General features: G+C 36.7%; 1 protein-coding gene across 2 annotated transcripts in view; it reads right to left on the bottom strand.

The window, feature by feature from the left end:
* Window positions 1–19174, bottom strand: part of LOC306874648 (NLR family CARD domain-containing protein 3-like) — a 43918-nt gene that overhangs the window by 8461 nt on the left and 16283 nt on the right. For both annotated transcript variants that reach the window (XM_079424819.1, XM_079424818.1), the window contains exons 9-10: window positions 13970–14143; window positions 9212–9385 (exon numbers count right to left, since the gene is read on the bottom strand). In XM_079424819.1, the coding sequence (XP_079280945.1) occupies window positions 9212–9385; window positions 13970–14143 (348 nt within the window). The remainder of the gene's footprint in view (window positions 1–9211; window positions 9386–13969; window positions 14144–19174) is intronic.

Below are 19174 nucleotides of genomic sequence, written 5' to 3'. Positions count from 1 at the left end.
TTCAGGAGACACACAGTGATGTTTTAAATGAAATTAATTGGAGGAGAGAATGGGAAGGGGTGGTGTGCTCTCACATGAGCTCTTCTAGAGGAGGGGTAGCTGTGCTCTTTGCTAAACATTTCACTCCTGTCTCTTTTGAGGTGAAGCAAGAAATTGCTGGTAGACTAATTTTTGTGCGTGCACAGTTTGAAAAATTTTATGTGGTGTTTATTAATGTATATGCTCCTAATAATGGTAATGAGAGAGTTTGTTTTCTTAATGAGCTTAATGGAATATTGCAGAGTTGTAATTCAGATGAATATGTGTTTTTAGGTGGTGATTTTAATTGTACTGAGAATTGTGTATTAGATCGGAATCACGCTGAGCCCCATGTAGCTTCCAGCCGTGCCATACGCATCTTGATTGAAACTCATAAACTGTGTGATATATGGAGACATTTAAACAGAAATGATAAACAATATACATGGCTGCATACTCAAGAGAATTTTATTTCTTTGGCCAGATTAGATAGACTCTATTGTTTTAAACATCATTTCAATATTGTGAAAAGCTGTGTAATTAGTCCTTCTGGGTTTTCTGATCATGCTATTGTTATTTGTAAAGTGTTTATATCAAATATAAGGTCAAAGAGTGCCTATTGGCATTTCAATGTCTCTTTGTTGAGTGATGCAAAGTTTAAAGAGGTTTTTCACTTTTTTTGGAAGGAATTTAAATTAAAGAAAAGGAGTTTTATGAATTTAAAACAATGGTGGGATGTTGGAAAAGTTGAAACTAAGTTATTATGTCAACAGTATACTTTCAATGTCTCTAAAAATATTACACAAAAAATGAAAGAACTTGAAGAGGAAATTGCAGAGGTGCAAACAAAATTGGAGTCTATTGGAGAACAAAATAGTGTTGATATTCTTAAGTCCAAAAGGATGTTTCTTGCAGACCTGCTAGGCATGAAGGCAAAAGGTGCATTGGTCAGGTCACGCTACCAAAATTTAACACAAATGGATGCCCCATCCAAATTCTTTTTTAATTTGGAAAGAAAGAATGGCCAGAGTAGATACATTCACTCCTTGCGATCAGAGAACGGGCGAGAGCTTACAGTGCTGTCTGAAATAAAACGAAGGGCTGTAAGGTTCTATAATGATCTGTATGGGAGTGAATATAAAGATGATGAGGAAATGTCTGCCAGTTTTTATCAAGGTTTACCGAAGCTTCCAAAAAAGTCAAAGGAAGCATTAGAGAAACCTTTGTGTGCACAAGAACTATGGAAAGCATTGCAGATTATGGAGAGTGGAAAAGCTCCAGGACTTGATGGGCTCCCAGTTGAGTTTTATAAAGTCTTTTGGGAGGCGTTGGGTGAGGATCTGTAGGTTTTTTACCATTGTGGCACAGATTGGTATGTGTAGATCCTCCTTCCGGTCTGCTTTCCAGATTACAAACAATGCTGGTTAATTTTTTTTGGGATCGGCTTCACTGGGTCCCTCAAAGTGTACTTTTCTTGCCTGTGGAAGAAGGAGGTCAAGGTCTGGTGCATCTGTTCAGTAGACTTGGAACTTTTCGCCTGCAGTTTTTCCAGAGACTGCTAACTGGGCCTGAAGATCTGGTTTGGAGGAAAGTGGCTCAGAGCGTATTACAGAGAATCGATGGACTTGGACTTGACAGTACTCTGGTATTTACGGATCACAAACAATTGAATTTCAAAGGACTTCCTTCTTTTTATCATGGACTATTTAAAATGTGGGGACTTTTCAGTCTTAGCAGGGTTTGTAAAACAGAGTCATTGTTTTGGTTGCTTGAGGGCTTTGGTTAAAGGATCTCGCTTTGACTTATCAAATGAGTGTTTGCCAGGTCTTTCATTAAGACTTTGTGGCTCTGGTATGGTAAAGTTAAGGAACTTAATTCTTGCACTGGCCGCCATTTTAGGTCAGAGGTCCTCACGCCAAACTGAATTTATTTTAAAACTCTGGAAAAAAAGATTAACAGAGGAAGAATTAATTATGTTACAAAACTTTGCTGATGGACGTTTGATTCCAGATATAAAAGATCCTTTTCCCAAAATTGCCATTTCTCCTGATTTGAGAGGTATGTCTAGCATACTGCTGGATATACAGGTAGAAGGTCTAAAAGATATGGATCTGAGTCTAGTGGAAGGAAAAGAGCTGTATAAGTGTTTTGTTAAGATTTTAAACAAAGGGGCATTAAACCAGAAGAAAGATACTGTTTGGCGAGAAAAATTTGGTTTACCAGAGGAAGACAAGCCAGTTTGGAGGGTGCTATACAAACCACCATTGAATAAGCAGACTGGTGACTTGCAGTGGCGGATTTTACATGGGGCTATAGCTGTGAATGCCTTTGTCTCTGTTATTAATTCAGATGTTGTTGATAAATGTGTGTTTTGTGGGACAAGAGAGACTGTTTTTCATTGCTTTACAGAATGTTTCAGATTGGGACCAATTTTTGCCTTGTTGAAGGGCTTATTTTTAAGATTTCAGGAAAACTTCTCTCCTAATGCTTTTATTTTAGGATTGAGATATTGCCAAAAGCAGAGAATACAGTGGCAGTTGATTAACTTTATTGTTGGACAAGCAAAATTTGCAATATATGTCACAAGGAGAAATAGAATTGAAAATAGACCAAATCAAGATGTTGTAACTCTTTTTAAAGCTTTTTTAAAAGCTAGAGTGAGTGTTGAATTTAAATATTATCAACTAATTGCACAGACTGCACATTAAAGTTATTACACTATAAACTGTATAAAGTTGTTACTGTACAAGCACAGTAAACTATTTCTATAAAATATTGCACTACTGCTATTTTGCATAGAATACATTGTTCTATCAATATTTTGCACACTCATCCAGCTGTATTTATTTATTACCACTGTTCTCACGTTTCTGCTGTTCATAATGTGTATATATAATCCTACATGGCTCTGTTCATAATGTACATACAATCCCTACATTGCATTCCTATTTATATTCTGTATATACTCTGCTCAATACTGTATATAGCAATTCCACTGTATATTCTGTAAATCATATCTTCATTTACTCTGCACTTATATGTATATAAAACACTATATTCTTGCACTTCTGGTTAGATGCTAACTGCATTTCATTAGCTCTGTACTTGTACTCTGCATAAATGACAATAAAGTTGAATCTAATCTAATCTAATGAATGATTTGGAGTCTTTTGAATTACAGTGGTGTTTTAATAACATTATTTGTGTTGTAATTGATGGAGAATTAATTTTTGATATGTTGTTAATCTGAGTTTTGGGTATATATTTTGATTTTCTTTGTTTGATTTGTTTTGATTTAAGTTGGTTACTTTGTACTGTTCTTTATGTTAATGTATAATAAAGGTGTGTGAAAAAAAATCTCTCTCTCTCTCTCTCGCTCTCACACACACACACACACACACACTCTCTCTCTCTGTCACGCACACAGACAGACACACACACACACACACACACACACACACTCTCTCTCTCTCTCTCTCTCTCTCACACACACACACACAGGGCCTTAGGAACCCTCTCTCTCTCTCTCTCTTTAATTAGTGGCATGACTGTGTAACATTTCACAGTGTTGCCAAAGCAATACATATATTATAGAAACATTCTATAAAATAAAATAAAGAAAGAAATAAAAAGGGGGAAAAATAAATACACATACACTGTAAACAAAATACTGTATAAAAGGCCATATTCTGACAGTAACATCCTGTTTTTTTTCATTACAACAGCAAAATCCTGTAAAAAACAATGAATTCTGGGTAATATTTGTTGTTTTGGAGAAAGTATCCTTCTGCAGTCATGTGAAGTAGAGATGGTGAGATGAAGCTTCATGAAGCTTTAAGCTTTTCAGCAAGTAGTTACAAAAGGGTTCATTTCTGGAGGCTTAATTTGCTCACAATACCACCTGGTGGCCAAAGAGTGTAAAACAAGCAGATATATTACAGACAGAGGTGGATAGTCCAGGGGTGAATTTGCTCTGAAAGCAGAATCTTGTTCAGCTTACATTGAACGGCTGGAACAGTTCTTTGTGGGGAACGACGTAAGTCAGGAGACGCAGGTCACAACACTCTTGAGCGTAATGGGAGCAGCTACCTGTGGTTTACTGAGGAACTTGGTACAACCAGACAAGCCAAAGGATAAGTCTTACAAAGACATCATGGACACTTTAAAGAGTTATTTTGAACCAAAGCCGTTACTGATTGTGGAAAGATTCAGTTTTAATCTCTGCGATCAAAGAGCTGATGAGACGGTGACAGAATATGCAGCGAGTTGTGAGTTCAGGGAATGCTTGACGAGGCATTGTGTGACCGATTCATGAGTGGAAGCCACAACGAAGCCTGCCAGCAACGACTGTTGTCAGAATCGAATCTGATGTTTGCACGTGTGTTTGAGATCACACTGAGCATGGAGACGGCTGAGAAAGACACGCAGCAGTTAAGAGGACATGACTCTCACTCGGCTATTGTGCATAAAGTGGACGTTCCAGCCAAAGAGGGAAGAAGTGCTATAGATGTCATTGAAAAAATTACAGCGCTCAGGTATGTCATTTCAAAGATGAAAAATGCCATAACTGCAGGAAAACTGGCCACATCAAGAGAGCCTGCAGAGGAAACATGGAAGTTGGAAAAATAAAGCCTTATGCTGAGAAAAATACTTAAAGTCATTCACAGAGACGTTTAATGTAAATGGCAAGGAAATTATGATGGAAATTAATCTGAGAAACATTTCCAGGCTGCGTTCTCAACAGAGCCACTGGAGGATACTAGAGTCATGTTGAAATCATACACAGGAGAGATTATGCCTGTGTTGGGACAGTTTAATACTCTTCAACTGATTAAATTACACAAGTCTTGGTGACACGGAGTACATGTAAATCTGTTATTCATGGATTGGAGAAAGCAATTATTGCAATTATTGATGTGTACATTTAATTTTGGCTTACGCTTACATACTTTGTTGTTTAATGGTTTATAAGTGTTTATACAAACATTCATTTGTCTTGAGCACATTCAGTATAATCACTGTATTTGATCATTTACATTTTGATTCTTACAGGAATCATTATCATTATCGATAAAATCCCAGAAAATATTTAGATATCATTTTGTCAATATGGCACACCCCTATGTCTATATTGCCTAAAGTTACTATTTATTGAACTAAATTATTTTGATCTCACTTTATGATGAATATATGAAATGTATGAGACACAAGGAATATGTTTCTGCTATAACTATTTTTTTGTTCCATTAGTGTAACTCATCATTGCTAGGTCTGAGGAAAAAGGAACCACTATGAATTTCACTGAGTATTTAACAGTAGTTCTTATTGGATATATGTTTATTTCATATTAGTGTCAAATACTATTAGCTCTTAGATGTAATTTGTGAGGAGTTGCTTTATTGTAATGTAGGCTGCTAATTCTAATGTAGACTTAGTATTTGACATTATGTATTTTTTTTTTACAGAGTACAGAGCCATTGGAGAACCACACAACTGTAAAGAAAATGGGAATTATTGAAATAGTAAGCAGCAGCAGTTGCACTTCAAGGGTCCTGTCAAGTGTGCTGAATGTCTCCGTTGTCCTGGAAGAGGAGCTGGTGCTTCACAACTTAGGAGACTTTGTAAATGCATTTATTGTATTTTTTTGGATTATTGTATGCACTCATCCTGGAGTACAACAAGGATTTAAAGGGATAGTTTACCCAAAATTTAAATTCTGTTATTAATTACTTACCCTCATGTCATTCAAAACCCATAAGACCTTCTTCATCTTCAGAAAACAAATTAAGATATTTTTGATGAAATCCGATGATTAATTTCTTTTTGATAAAACAACGGTCTTATTGATGTGGAACGACAGGAGGGTAATTAATGACAGAATTTTAACCTCAAAGTACCTCTTATGTGTTTTTTGGCAAACATTTGACGTGTAAGATGCAGTTTCATGAGTTCAAAGTACCTCTTGTGAGAATGGTAGAGTTCATGTGAAATTACTCTAAACACTGGTTGAAGTAACCTCCCCATTACTTAAATTTGATGTGTTTTTGACATTTTTAATATGTAAATGTATTTGATGTTTAATATTTAAATAGTTAAGATGCAGTTTCATGAGCTCAGAGTACCTTTTGTGAGAATGGTAATATTCAGTGACATTAACCTAACGTCACGTGTCGGTTTCCGTTTAGTTCCTGTTTGCCCTTATTTGGTTTTTCCTGTCCTAGTTTAGTTAATCATCGTTTATTTCATTCACCTGTTTTGTATTAATCATCTTGTTGGCTCTTTTGTTCTTGTTCCTTTATAAGTCCTCAGTTCTCCCTTTGTCTTTGCCTGAGTTTAATGTTATTTAATGTTCATTAACCCTCTGAGCCCGACAAACACGAATACGCGTTTTGGGGCAGATTTTCCTGATAAGGCAGAAATGAGCTTGAATTACTCTGCCATTTTTGATCGTTCAGATAAGAGCAATACACCATTCGAATCTGTAAGGGGTCTACTTTTATTTGTATTCACTCATAATAACAACTAAACTTTGTGCTTTTGAAGAATAACGAAAACAATCAGGGTGCGCTCTCTGTCTTCTCCGTCTCCGCAATCTGTTTTCAGAAATGCGTCACTAAAATGAAGTGTAACTCAGCGAATACTCAACACACAGGCATGAGAGTTATCGCTATAGAAAGCTTGAAGTGTCTTCTTTCAAATGAAGTTAGTCATATCGAAAATAAATATTCTGTGATGAAGTAATCCGTATGAAACCAACACGATGTTCAGTCTTTCCCGTCTAACTCATTATTTTTAATGAGATCCCGCCCCCTCGTGTTCACATGTAAATAACCACGTGACCCGCGCGCGCGGAGCATAAACTAAGCGTCAGTGAAGAGTTAGTCGCTGCTACTGTTACTTTCTGGAAGAAGACATAAACTTGAACACATTACTAGTTGGGTTGTTCCCAAACTACAACACGATGAATGCTACGCATCTAAGAAAGTTTAGACCATGTTTATTATTAATAATCTGTTCACAAATATATTTTAATAACATGCTAAACGATAACAATTAGTTCTCAGATATAAAATATATGTTTTATAGTACGAAGCATGCGTGAGTCTATGACTGCAGAATCATATCTTTTATACTATAAAATCATAATGATGTTCAGGATGGCTATAATTCCTGACTAAAATGTTTGAAATCCAGTAAAACATTGTGAATATGATGGGCAATTCAATGTATTTAAATTTCTTATGGCACGATGATGTTTTCATGCTCTATAGAAAACAATAAAAGTAATATGAGAGTACACTGTAACATGATGAATGCTAGGAGTCTAAGTATGTTTAGAACATGTTTATGATTAATAGTCTACTCTTATTATTATTATAGATTTTAATAACGTACTAAACAATAATAATTAGTTTCTCAAAAATAAAATGTCTTTTTTTTACGATAATACAAAGCATGAATGAGTCTATGACTACAAAACATATATATATATATATATATATATATATATATAGATGCTCCTGATATAAACATGCTCACAAATGTTTTTTCTCTTTTTTTGGTTTTGTATTTTATTGAATCAGACACCTGCACCACAGATGATGAATCCTGCTGACATTCAGTCTCTTCAAACTGTTTTCCTCGCTGCACCAACATCAGAAGTTCAACAGTTTCTTCTTGAATCCATGGAAAGTAGCAGAAACACTTAAATAACACGTAAATATCAGGTATGATTTACTTGTTTCACTTGTTCAACAGAATCTGTTGCAGGAACGAGTCAAAGTCTCTTCACATCTCTGTGGTTAGATCAGTGTGCACAATAATGTGTCTTTGACCTTCATTATGTATGTTTTGATTATACTGTGTTGTAAATAAAATACAAATAATTTAAAAACTAAAATTTTTCAGTCTCCTCACACTCTCTCTCTTACCTGCCTCAGTCTCAGTCACACTGATGGGCCATTAGCAGCTTTAGGGGAGGGCCCTTTGTCTCTCAGGTGAAAATCACTTAATATTCAAGCCCATTACCACTCCCTCGCATATTGGCTTTCAATCACAAAACATGTCTTTAAAAATTTAAATCAATGTATCGTTTTCTGTGAGCAAATAAACAAGATGATTTTCACATAATTTTGAAGCAAAAATTCTAGGCTACAAGATTCGGTTCTCAAAAGTCTTGTGAACAATTGTTCTGTATGTGTTTAATGGTCTTATTTCAGTGACTTCAAAATTTTAGTTTTTCACTAACCACGCATAAACGTTGATTTCTCAAAAAAACAATCATGTACATAAATGCTGCTAACATATTATTGTAGCCCAGTTTGTGCTGTTTACAGTGTTATTAGACTTTAGCCATTAATATTTTTATAAGCAAATGAAAAAAGCACAAATGTCAGGGCATGTTGAAATTTGAGTTTGACATTTTTGCACATTTGTGAATATATTATTGTATAAGGTGCAATTCATAAGCTTTGTGTATCTTATGAGAATTAAAATGCATGATTTTCTAAGGTATACTGTGTAGAAAATTTCAATGTATTTATAATTTTAAAGTATTTTCACAATATTGTTGTATATTTTCATTAAAAGTATTAAAATATGGCAGTGTTTAGTGTATCATTTAATAAGGTTTCCCTTTTCTTTTGGGACAACAGGGAATAAACAATTCAGTAAGGTTGCTTTAGCACTATACATTTACCAATACACATTTTTAAATTAGGTAAAACAAAAAATGTATGCTACTACTATTTACAATATTTATTTGGGCCAATAACTTGGTTTGGTTTGACTTCTTTTTTCCCAGCTGGCTCAACATATTTTCTCATTGAGCCAATGTTAACAGACTGTTGCCACAATTGATCAAATTCAGTTAGCAGAAATACAATTGGTTCAATGGAAAAATGTAGATGTAATCAGTCACTAGAAAATTTGTTGGAGAGTTGAGGAGGTCTGACATTTTTTACAGTGTAACCAAAGTTTGGGTATTATTGCTTAACATTGTGTGGACAAAAAAACATTTCTCTAAATATCTTCTCTTATGTTCACAGAAGAAAGTCATGCTGTTTTGAAATGATTTGAAGATAATTAAAGTGAAGACTTTAATTTTGGGGTGAACTATCGCTTTAACATGAAATGTTTTTGTTTGGCAGTATTTTCACACAGTTTTTGTGTTTAATAATATAATAACACTTACTGTAGTTTCTGTAGTTTACAGTGTGGATCCTCCAGTAGAGCAGAGAGCAGCTTCACTCCTGAGTCTCCTGGTTTATTATCACTCAGATCCAGTTCTGTCAGGTGTGAGGGGTTTGATCTCAGAGCTGAAATCAGAGCAGCACAGCCTTTCTCTTTAATACTGCAGTTATACAGCCTGCAGAGAGTGAGAGAAAAAATAAAGATGAGTTAAGTTCATTCACTGTTTGTCATAGACCCATGAATGAGTGTCAAATCGTCCGGATCATTGAGGAGAGGAGTGCTGTATATTTTCTAAGTGATCGGACCTACGATGTTCACACAGCGGACGAAAAAAGCAGACAAAAAAATCCCATAGACTTACAATGACGGAATGTTCATGAATTTGAATCTCAACTGTCACTTTCTCACACACGCATGTACACACACACGCACACACTCACACGCACACACACACAGACACATGTTGGTTTTTGTGGTTTGTGGGGACTCTCCATAGGCGTAATGGTTTTTATACTGAACAAACTGTGTGTGCTATTGCCCTACACCAACCCTACACCTAAACTTAGCCCTCACAGGAGACTTTGTGCATTTTTAGATTTTCAAAAAAAACACCATTTAGTATGTTTTTTAAGCCTTTTGAATTATGGGGACATAGGCAGTGTCCTCATAAACCACCTTCATATTGTAATACCTCTGTCATACCCATGTCATTATACAAATTTGTGTCCTCATAAACCACAAAAACATGCGTGCGCACACACACACTCTCTCACTCACACACACACACACAGTGACATTTGAGTCTCACTCCGACCGGAGGTCATGAATCTCATGATCACAAACTCTCCAGTCTGAACTTACTCAGAGGGTGCAAGGATAACCTATACTTTAAAGGTGCAGTGTGTAATATTTATGAGGGACTAGTGACAGAAATGCAATATAATATAATATACATAACTATGTGTTCAGAGGTGCATAAAGACCTTACATAATTAACCGTTATGTTTTTATTAACTTAGAATGAGTCATTTATATCTACACACACCGTGGGTCCCTTTACATGGAAGTCTCCACCATGTTTGTACAGTAGCCCTTAAAGAGCATATTGCAGGTTAAAACATTATATCAAATTAATATATAAACTTGTATGAAAATACCATATGAACCGTTAATGCAGGATTTGAAAATATTTTACAAGGCGTGAGGGCACAAATTTAGGAGAAAAAGTGACGCTTTCCTTTAGAGTAATTAATGATCTCTGCCCTAAACACACTCATGTCTGCTGGCCTGGAGAGGTCTATGCTCCTGTCTGAAGTGCATATAGGCTATCTGTAGCACATGGGTTCAGACAGCAAGCCTCAAAGCCTGGGAGTCAGATACTGCACATCAAGTGTGGGGGTCACATTCTCCACTAAGACCCGGTATCTAACTCCCTGCAGCACTCACTTTCCTCAGCTGTGACCATGGCCTCGCTTTTCCCACACAAGCACATAATGAAACAAAAACGTGTTTATCTCTCTCTGTTCTGCGGTGATGAGAAGCCGCTGTATCACGTAACATTAGTGTCGGATATTAACAAGTGTGACACGCCTGATCAACGCTTATTAGTTTCTATTACTGGTAAGTATCAATACTCATAGATGACAAATACTAGCTTTGCTATTGCTTGATTACATTAGCTAACGTGTGTATATCTGTAAGCTAACACTGATCTCTCACCAAACACCTGCCCTGTTCTCCTCACATCAACTCAATTTGTCTTCTCTGACCATTGTTCTGTCTAATCCTGGCCTGTCCTGCTCTCTTGGCTGCATGGCAGGCTCATAACTGTATCTGTGGTCCGTCATACGAGTGTAAATACACATTTAAAATTTCCTCAGCGTCCGAAATGTCATTGCGATGCATTGTTTTCCAATGGTTAAAATGGACCGCTCTCCCTCTCATTACGTCACTTCCGGTTTTGGCGGTTTTCAGATGCGGAAGTAAAATTCTCTCACAAAAAAAACGACTCCAGAAGCCTTGATAGCGTATTTTAAAGTATATTTTAAAGATAATCTAGTTCTTGCGAATAAAACTCCGACACGATGTACAAGTAACAATAATATTTGCAATAACATATCGATTTATTGAATAATTAAATATACTTCCTTAATTTCCCTCTGTAAAGAAACCTCATTGCTGGCTACTCTCTGCTGTCTCAGACTACGACATCTTAGCCCTTTATCGGCCTCCGTAGCTTCTCTAAAGGGAGCGGTGAGCGGGGGACTGAGCCGTTTCTTGCAATTCACAAACTCAACCGCTACATGCTGCTAAAATCTACACACTGCACCTTTAAATCGGCCGCCTACTGCTTGCTCAGAACAGAAAGTGTAGTTTTGGTCACTTCAGCACAACTTGCTAATCAGTGATAGACAGAAATCAAAAGGTCTCTGATGACGTGCTACTGCTCCATTCATCCATGAGCCTTTAGTCTGTTCTGTCCTGGACACAGATTTGAGGAAACATCAGCCTCCACATGATCTACTAGTCATTATGATTTCAGAAGAGCTCAGAATAAATTAAATATAACAGTTTATTTGTCAGGTAAGAATGTATCATGTTAATTACATAATTAAAGAATAAGAATCCAATTCAGAGTCAGAGATAATAAATACATAACATCAATTGCTCAAAGATGAATGTAAGAGAGAGGTGCAAACCTGACAGAGGAAACAGTAGCATTTATGAGTGCTCTGATATAAATACTCTTCAAACAGATTAAAATGTATCTGTATGTTTCATTATGGCTTACACTTTTGTACTGTTGTTTAATGATCTATAAGTGTATATACAAACATTCATTTGTCTTGGGCACATTCAGTATAATCATTCTATTTGATCATTTACATTTAGATTCTGACAGAAATCTTTCACCCAAAAATAAAAATGGTCATAATTTACTTCCCTGCATGTCAGTGGCGGAGCCAGAGGGTGCCACGCCAAAAATTTAAATGCCACGATTTCATTTTCTTAGTTTAATCATACTGAAATAAGCGTTTATTATAGCCTCAAACTCAAGGATGTGCGTTTGGTGCTCGGCATCGCGCTTCGTCTCGTCCATTTCCAGCCTCTCACACACACACGCTCTCGCGCCACACGTTTATTTACGGATTGAAAAACATCCAGAGCAGAGAGGACATAGACAATGAGCTGACGGACACGACAGAACAGGTCACTTATAATTGTTACGGGGCTGACGAGACGTGAGACGTGCGGATCCATATGCAAAGCTTTATTATAAGACATGGTCAGTAAACAGGCAGGGTCAGACAGTGGCAAACAGGTATGGCAAGGGCAAGACAGAGCAATCCGTGGAGCAAGCGTGGGTCGACGATCAGCGAACAGTATCCAAAGGGGCAAGGCAGAGAGATAATCCAGAGACGAGAGCAATAATCCAAACGGGGAGCAAACAGAGTCCAAACGGCAAGGCGAAGGGTTATTCCAGGAAACACAGGCAGGGTCAGACACGGCAAGATAAACAAGGCAAGACTAAGGCTAAGACAATGGCTCTGTAAAGTGCTATCGCTAGGTGAGTGATAAATGCAAACAATACTCGGCCGTGAGCAAGAGCAAGTCCAGGCTTAAATAGTGAGTGGTAGTGATAGTGAAATGGTAATCAGGTGTGGGTGAGATAGTGAACAGCTGTGCGTGTCGTCAGTGCAATGGATTGTGGGAAATGGAGTCCAGTGTGTCGTGAGTGAAAAAGTCAATATGGTGAACGGGTGACCTCTAGTGGTGGTTGACCGGGAGAGCATGGACCAGATTCGTGACAATAATAACATAAAATAAAGTCTCAGCATTCTCAGCAGAAAGACAGCAGCTAGAAAGCATTGTCACATAACAACAGAAATCCACCCAGAGTCCATAAACTTGTGAGAAAAATAGAGAGAGTTTAGCAAAAATTACACTTAAATATTTACTCATAATTGCTCTTTTATATTATAATTAATAAAAATGAATAGATATAACGTTATTATAAAAATGGTCTAATATGAACTTGTATACAAACCAATTCTTACTTTAACCTTAACAATAGGGTTCCCTGTATAGTTTAGTTTAGGTGAGCAGAAGAGAATTAAAACACATTAAAAATCTTACTGTTGTAAATCTGTTGACTGGCAATGTTAATCACAGGCTTGTTAATTATTCATGATTAATTCTCACTCCAGGCTGCTCCAGCCACTGGTTAATGAGGTGATTGAATTAAGAGAAATAAGTTTCAATAGACTAACATTTGAAGTTACGGTAGGAATCTATAGATAATGTGTGGTAATGTGAAGTAATCAGCAATTGTAGGATTTATTCATGCTTTTTTTATGCCAGGTTGGAGTTATACACTGATTCTCTGTCATGGTCCATGGACCCCCTGAATTAGCCTTGACCACCCCATGAATAAAACTCTAGCTCTGCCACTGCTGCATGTCGTTCCTGACCTGTATGACCTTCTTTCTTCTGTCGAACACAATAGATCATATTCTGAATGTTGTTGGCAACCAAAGATTTGGTACCATTGTTTTCTATTGTGTGGACAAAAACATTTCTCAAAATATCTTTTCTTATTTTCCACAGAAGAAAGTCACACTGTATTCAAATGACTTTAAGATAATTAAAGTGATGACATAGTTTGAATTTTTGGGTGAACTATCCCTTTAACATGAAATGCTTTTGTTTGGCAGTATTTTCACACAGTTTTTGTGTTTAATAATATATTAACACTTACTGTAGTTTCTTCAGGTTACAGTGTGGATCCTCCAGTAATGCAGAGAGCAGCTTCACTCCTGAGTCTCCTGGTTTATTAAAGCTCAGATTCAGTTCTGTCAGGTGTGAGGGGTTTGATCTCAGAGCTGAAATCAGAGCAGACCAGCCTTTCTCTCCAATACTGCAGCTCCACAGCCTGCAGAGAGAAAGAGAAAAACTAAAGATGAGTTAAGTTCATTCACTGTTGGTTCCAGACCCATGAATGAGGTGTCAAATCGTCCGGCTCATTGAGGAGAGGAGAGCTGTATCTTTTCTAAGTGATCGGACCTAGGATTTTCACACAGAGGACGAAAAAGCAGGCAAAAAAAATCGCATAGACTTAAAATGACGGAATGTTCATGAATTTGAATCTCAACTGTCACTTTCTCACACACACACACGCACACGCGCCCGCACAAACACACACACTCTCTCTCTCTCACACACACACACAGAGTGACATTTGAGTCTCACTCCGACCGGAGGTCATGAATCTCAGGATCACAAACTCTCCAGTCAGAACTTACTCAGAGGGTGCAAGGATAACCTATACTTTAAAGGTGCAGTGTGTAATATTTAGGAGGGACTATTGACAGAAATGCAATATAATATACATAACTATGTTTTAAGAGGTGCATAAAGACCTTACATAATGAACCGTTATGTTTTTATTAACTTAGAATGAGTAATTTATATCTACACACACCGTGGGTCCCTTTACATGGAAGTCTCCACCATGTTTGTACAGTAGCCCTTAACACTTTAACCTTCAACCCCATTTAGGGCCTCGCAGGTGAAAATAACCTACCTGAATTAAAATGGTAACAGTTTGTGACAAAGTGTGCTTACACAAACAAATTAGGTATCTTTGGAAAGAAGAGACTCTGGGCTTTACTATCTATCATCCAGAGTTGATAATGCTCAAAAAGATAAAAAGTTATAGACACTGACGTGCCTTGAAAAATATTTTTCCACACTGAATGTTTTTTTATTTCATATACAAATACATGAAATAAGTCCTGGAGCAATCCAGAAAAGTAATGGATCGAAAGCCATGTGTCTCATCAGTTCATATTTCAAATTTGAAGAAGATACCATGAAAAATGAGATTCCTGCAATATTTTTTCTGAAACTATTTATAGTCCCCCCACCCCCCTGTTTGAGGAAAAATAACCACCAAATGGATTGCAGAATTATACAAGCTATTTTAGTCATTATACATGTTCCTGCATAGTTTTTCAATTATAAAATAATAGACAGATTTATTTGAGCACTAAAAAATACAAAAATAATTATTTGAGTAATAAAAAAGGAAAAAAAATAGAAAAAAATGCTTTGTATATAGTATGTATACTGAAGTATTCTTCGTTATTCGTTATTACAATGATAAATATCACTGCCAGACGTGAAGTGATATTGCCAGACATGGTCATAGAGTCAGTAAACACACGCTGATGTGCTTCCATTCAGATTATAATCAAACAGATGGGCCATATAATCAATAATAGCTGATCAATGAATCACAATGATAGCCGTCATAGAGTCGCTAATAAACACGCTGATGTGCGTCCATACAGATTATAATCATGCAGACACGGCCACATTCCCCACACAATACACACACACACATATAAAAAATGTAGAAGAAAAAAAAAACAGTTTTTTATGGATAAAGCAGATCGCTAAGTTATGCCCCGCTCAGATGACAGCGTGCGTCACAGAAGCGTCACTGCCGGCAGGAGGGAGCGCCAAATTCAAATAATCTATATTCCGCTTTTCTGAGACTTTTTTTTCCGTAGACGGTCTCATTATGTTTGTAAGACCGTATTCTACAAAATCGTTTTGTTTTTTTACCACCAAGACGCTGTTTTTGAGCGTAATTTATTCCATAACGGACGCGAACAATAACTCTCTGAAGAAATGAAACGTAAACAAAGGAATATTCATCCTTATTACAACGTTATTGTTTCGCTGGACTAAAAGTGCTCGCTGGGATGTTTTTCTGTGGACCCTTACCTCTCTAACTAAACTGGGATTTCAGCAGTGGACGCGTTTGTGGCTCGTTATTACAATGATAAAGGTACGTACGGCTTTTTTACTCTGCGTGTTTGGATGTGTACTGCTTACACAAATGTAGCAAATTTGTGCCACTCATTCCTTATAAGCTTTCCATCGAAAAACAGCGATCTGTCGTCGATGCTTGAGGCTTAGACCCTCAGAATGATATAGAGTTTGACAAGATTAACTTTGTCCCGTTTCATTTATTCTATTAGAAAACAATGACACATGCAAACAAAGAGCGTTCAGTGCGAGGTCGCTCTGGTGCAGGCTAACAGGTTAAAGAGCATATTGCAGGTTAAAACATTATATCAAATTAATATATAACCTTGTATGAAAAAACCATATGAACCGTTAATGCAGGATTTGAAAATGTTTTACAAGGCGTGAGGGCACAAATTTAGGAGGGAAAGTGACGCCGTGGTGTGTAACTCAGCGATCACTTTATACCAGAAGATTATCATCCCGGCGATATGATGCAGTTCAACATGGGATACCGAAGCAATAAGCGAGTGAGACTCAGAGCTGGTGCGGTTCCTTCATCGGGTCCCGGTCAGCCTGTGTTCGGCCGCCGGCGGGAGACATGATGCTCACGGATCCGTCAGAGAGGCTGCTTCACGAAAACTGTGAACCGTAAGTCTTGTTTTTTAACATTTGCTATCTACCAAATCAGTGAACATAATTATTTAAATAATGAGACACAACGGGATGTATATAAATTGTTGTAAAGCACAGCAGCTAGTTTGTAAGCATTAGTAATAACGTTATATTTTTAAAAACTGTATAAAATCGTTACCATATGAGAAGGCGTCGCTGGTAAGTTAACCTCAGTTTGCTAACATTATAACCATCAAGTCTAGTGACAGCTTAGTGACAATGTTAGCACAGCTAATTGGTAATGTTTTGTCATGTGGTGTGTTTCTAAGGCTTTGTAAGATGGGAGTGTGAAGATCTGAAGCAGTGGAGGCCAGCTGTTATGAAGCACCTCTACTAGACTGCAGCTTCCACTCCTAATGGAGATGCAGATGTGATGGAGGCCAAGTGGAAAAGCATGGTCAGCAGTGAATGTGATCTAAACTTGTGTTTGCTTCTCCCAGCATGCATCAGTCTGAGAGTGTTATACTGCAGGTCACCACAGGCTCCACGAGAATGCAGCACTGTCTTGTCATGTCCACTACACCTGCTCCTCTCTCCAGATCCCTCCAGAGGATCAACAAGATCAGGCTGTTGGCGTCTATCTAGCACAGCATTCACCATTCAACACACTTTAACAACACATTAGTGTGATACCCACACTGAAAGATTGTTCAATGTTTTTAAATGGGTCAGATGGTAATTTTTATTTCGGTAGTATATGTTTGGCATGTGTATATATATATATACAGTGGTGGAAATGGGGGGGGGGCGCGGGGGGACGGAGTTCGGGGAGTGAATTTCGAGGGGGGACGGCGTTTCATTTCCAACTGGTTAGATTTATTTGAAAATTAAAATGATTTCTATATTATATCCATTCAAAAGACTACAAAAGCGATCCCAGTTCTGCATAAACCGTAGTGCAGTGCAGACTAAACTAAATGTAGCGGGATATTTGTGTCTATGGTTTGCTGGGCAATGCCGTCTTTGATTGGTCATCAAGAGCAGACTGCAGCCAATGGAAATGCTTCTCTATTGCTGCACATGCTGCTCCTCACAGCACAGATGGTGAAAGCAGACTGCAGTTTGTCATTCATTGTAACAAACAAAGTGTAGAAATAATAGATTCAGTGTGCAGTGTAGAGAGCTTCATTCACTAAAATAGAAGTTTGTGAGATCGCGATGAACTTAATGATTATAAAGAGTTTGCAAATGTGAAATTTAATTAATACAACAGATTTATACATTATTGATTTTATTCAAAAGTTAATATAAAGCGACTTACATTTTAGGAACACTTGTCTGATCTGTTGAGAACTATTTTGTTGATGAAATAAAGTCACAGCTGAGCCACTGCGCATCTCCAAGCAAACATCGCTGTTTCAATTATGAATGAATCTTTGTTTTTGAACAAATCTATTGAGTCAATGATTCTATGATCCATTCATAAAGAGAGTCACTTGCTTCATTCCTTAATGAATCAGCAGTTTGAACGAATCGATTAGATGAATGATTCAGTGACAGACAGTGACTTGCTGCCACCTACTGGGAGTTTCATTTTTAAAGTATAAATTTTAATTGTTTAATGTTTCTGTATTCAATCTCATAACATTGTTTTTATTAAATGTATTAATGCCACCTCTGAGTCTTGTTAAAAAGTCTGTAAATATTCCACATTTGTGCTCTTATGTTCCGTGCAAAGATTAATTGTTGATGCTGATTTCAGGTCTTCCTGATTGTATCTTATTATTTTAAATGAATTTATTGTTTAATAATTTATTTATTTATTTTTTACAAAAAGTTAATAAATCTAATTTTGGTACAACATATGACATACATTTAATAAAGATAAAAATGGCATTACAAAGGTTAAAAAAATACTTTGAGTCAAACATCATCTTATAATAGTAAGTTTAATTTCTGTCATTGATCAGAAGGTGTTCCTAATTTCTTTATTTATTTTTTTAAGTAGAATCACTAGTGCTCCTGAAAAGAAACGTAAGTGTAGAGTCCTTAAGAATGTAATGTTACCTTTTAAAACTAATTGAAAAGGTTTTTGCAAAGTGTAAACTATTAAATATAATCTACAAATCATGCAATACTGTACCGCTAAATAAGACGTGTTTTGAGGGCTTAGCTAATCAGGCCAATGAGAGACAATCATTCTAATATTTTATGAAATCATTAGTTCATTTCACTAATCAATGTTTTTTTGTTTGTTTTTTATTAAACACAAGAGGTCATTAATAATAATTATATTATAAGATGCACAAATTCAAACACAACACATCTTTCATTTGGGCAGAATTGCAGGTGCCAGTCTTAATGTACAAGAAGGTTTAGAGAAAATATGACATAAATTCTTAATAAATGTTTTCATAGATTATAAATGTTTTTATGATAAAATACATCCGAAAGGTAATCTAAAATTACCATTGATAACCCCCCCCCCCCCCCCCCCAAGTTAGAGTCCCCCCAGTAAATATCAGGCATTTCC

Source organism: Barbus barbus (genome assembly GCF_936440315.1).
Source record: "Barbus barbus genome assembly, chromosome: 9".
NCBI lineage: Eukaryota > Metazoa > Chordata > Actinopteri > Cypriniformes > Cyprinidae > Barbus > Barbus barbus.
Note: the sequence above shows the minus strand (reverse complement) of the source record. Positions and strands in the feature narration are given on the sequence as shown.